Source organism: Lipotes vexillifer, unplaced genomic scaffold (genome assembly GCF_000442215.2).
Source record: "Lipotes vexillifer unplaced genomic scaffold, Lipotes_vexillifer_v1.1 scaffold988, whole genome shotgun sequence".
In the NCBI taxonomy this organism is placed as follows: Eukaryota; Metazoa; Chordata; class Mammalia; order Artiodactyla; family Lipotidae; genus Lipotes; species Lipotes vexillifer.
Window position 1 is genome coordinate 1,731,059 of NW_006797916.1, and position 1,515 is coordinate 1,732,573.

Genomic DNA, 1,515 nt, shown 5'->3' on the forward strand with positions numbered 1-1,515 from the left:
CCTTCGGTGCCAGGGCCTCCATAGCCACTTGGTCCTGTGACACTGCCCCCGGCGCAGTGACCCCCGGGAGACCCCTCAACGTGCTCCCACACCCACCTTCCCATCCCAGCAAGTGGGCTCCGGACACCCCGCACGCAGTCCAAGCCTGGGAGCCGTCGGGGCACTGCCTGCCCCTCACCCGCCACGCAGCCCTCGGGCTACCTCTCCATTCCGCGGCGCGTTCTTCCACTTCTTGGCCCCTTGAGCCCAAGCCGCCGCCGGCTCCATATGGACAATCCCGGGGCCCCCAACTTGCCTTCCTCCGCCCCCCCGCTCAGCCCCCGCAATGGGCTGGACGCGGCTCCTGGTTTTCCAGAGTGCTCTGTACCAAAGGTCACCACCACCTCCTGCCCACCAGACACTCGCGGGCGGGACAGCATCCGTGCGCTCCGGAGAATACCCAGGCCCCACTGCGCGCCAGCTCCAGCCCGGGGACACCACAGGCGCCGTCCTCGTGAAGGCTCAGAGAGGAGGGGTGACAGGGAGGCGGCGGCGCAGCAGCACTCCGGGCGCGGGCAGCAGGGGTGGGGAGACCTGAGTCTCGGGGTACGAGGTGGGCACAGCGGAAGAAGGCTGCAGGTGGAGGGCGTGCGGCTGAGCCCCACCCGCCCTGGGAGCTTGCGAGGACTTGCGGGGACTGTCGCGGTCTTTCTTCCAAGGGCTAGAAGCAGGGCAGGGAAAACGGATGTGTCTTCTGAGCCACTGTGACCACAGCAGAGAACCCGCCTTTCCCACGCCGCCGGGCCAACAAGGCCTGCTTCTGGACCCCTCCCACCCCGCCCGTGATTACATCGGAAACTGCCCGATCCGTGCACACGGCACTCAACCTGTTCTTGCGTCTTTGCTTCCCAGCCACTGCACGTGGTCTGGGCAGACGCCAGGTGCCACAGCCTCACCTGCAGCACACCCCGGGCCGTGCTTCCAGGTGGCCTGTGCCTCCCTCCCCCAGAAGCACCTGGACACGCGGCAGCAGGCCCTGGACGAGGGCAGAAGGCACAGGCGGGGCCTGGCCCAGAGGGGGCGCTGCTAGAGGAGCAGGTCGCCCCCCTGGAGCGCAGGCGCGGGAGGCTCTGCGGCAGGTGAGGGGCCACGGGGGGGCGGGGCAGGGCCCTGCCTTCCCTTTAGGAATCGCTCCCTCCGTGTGAAGGAAGTCCAGGGAGACGCTGGAGGCAGGTGTCAGGCCTGGAGTCACCCAGACGCGTCCAATCCCCAGCTGACAGAGGGGAAACCGAGGCGGGAGGGGCACGCAGGGAGTCAGAGCCCCAAGGCCTCTCCCTGGTTTCCTGCTCCACTGCGGGCGCCCTTACGACAGAGGGTGGACTGTGGACACACAGCTCCGGGAAAAATAATCAGCCGAGCCGGGGGCTCAGCCTCAGGCCGGAGTGAGCTGCCCACGCGCGGCCTCTGCCCGGGCCCTGCCCGGCCCACGTGCTCCGGCGGCGGCGGCGGCGGGCGCAGCGCGCTGAGAGGCATGTC

At 69.2% G+C, this 1,515-nt stretch overlaps 1 protein-coding gene across 1 annotated transcript in view; it reads left to right on the forward strand.

Moving 5' to 3' along the window:
• LOC103087717 (putative ciliary rootlet coiled-coil protein-like 3 protein) overlaps window positions 1–1,515 on the forward strand; it is a 74,299-nt gene that overhangs the window by 62,768 nt on the left and 10,016 nt on the right. The window contains 2 exon segments of the mRNA XM_082931480.1: window positions 110–585; window positions 892–1,118. Coding sequence (XP_082787606.1) covers window positions 110–585; window positions 892–1,118 — 703 coding nt within the window.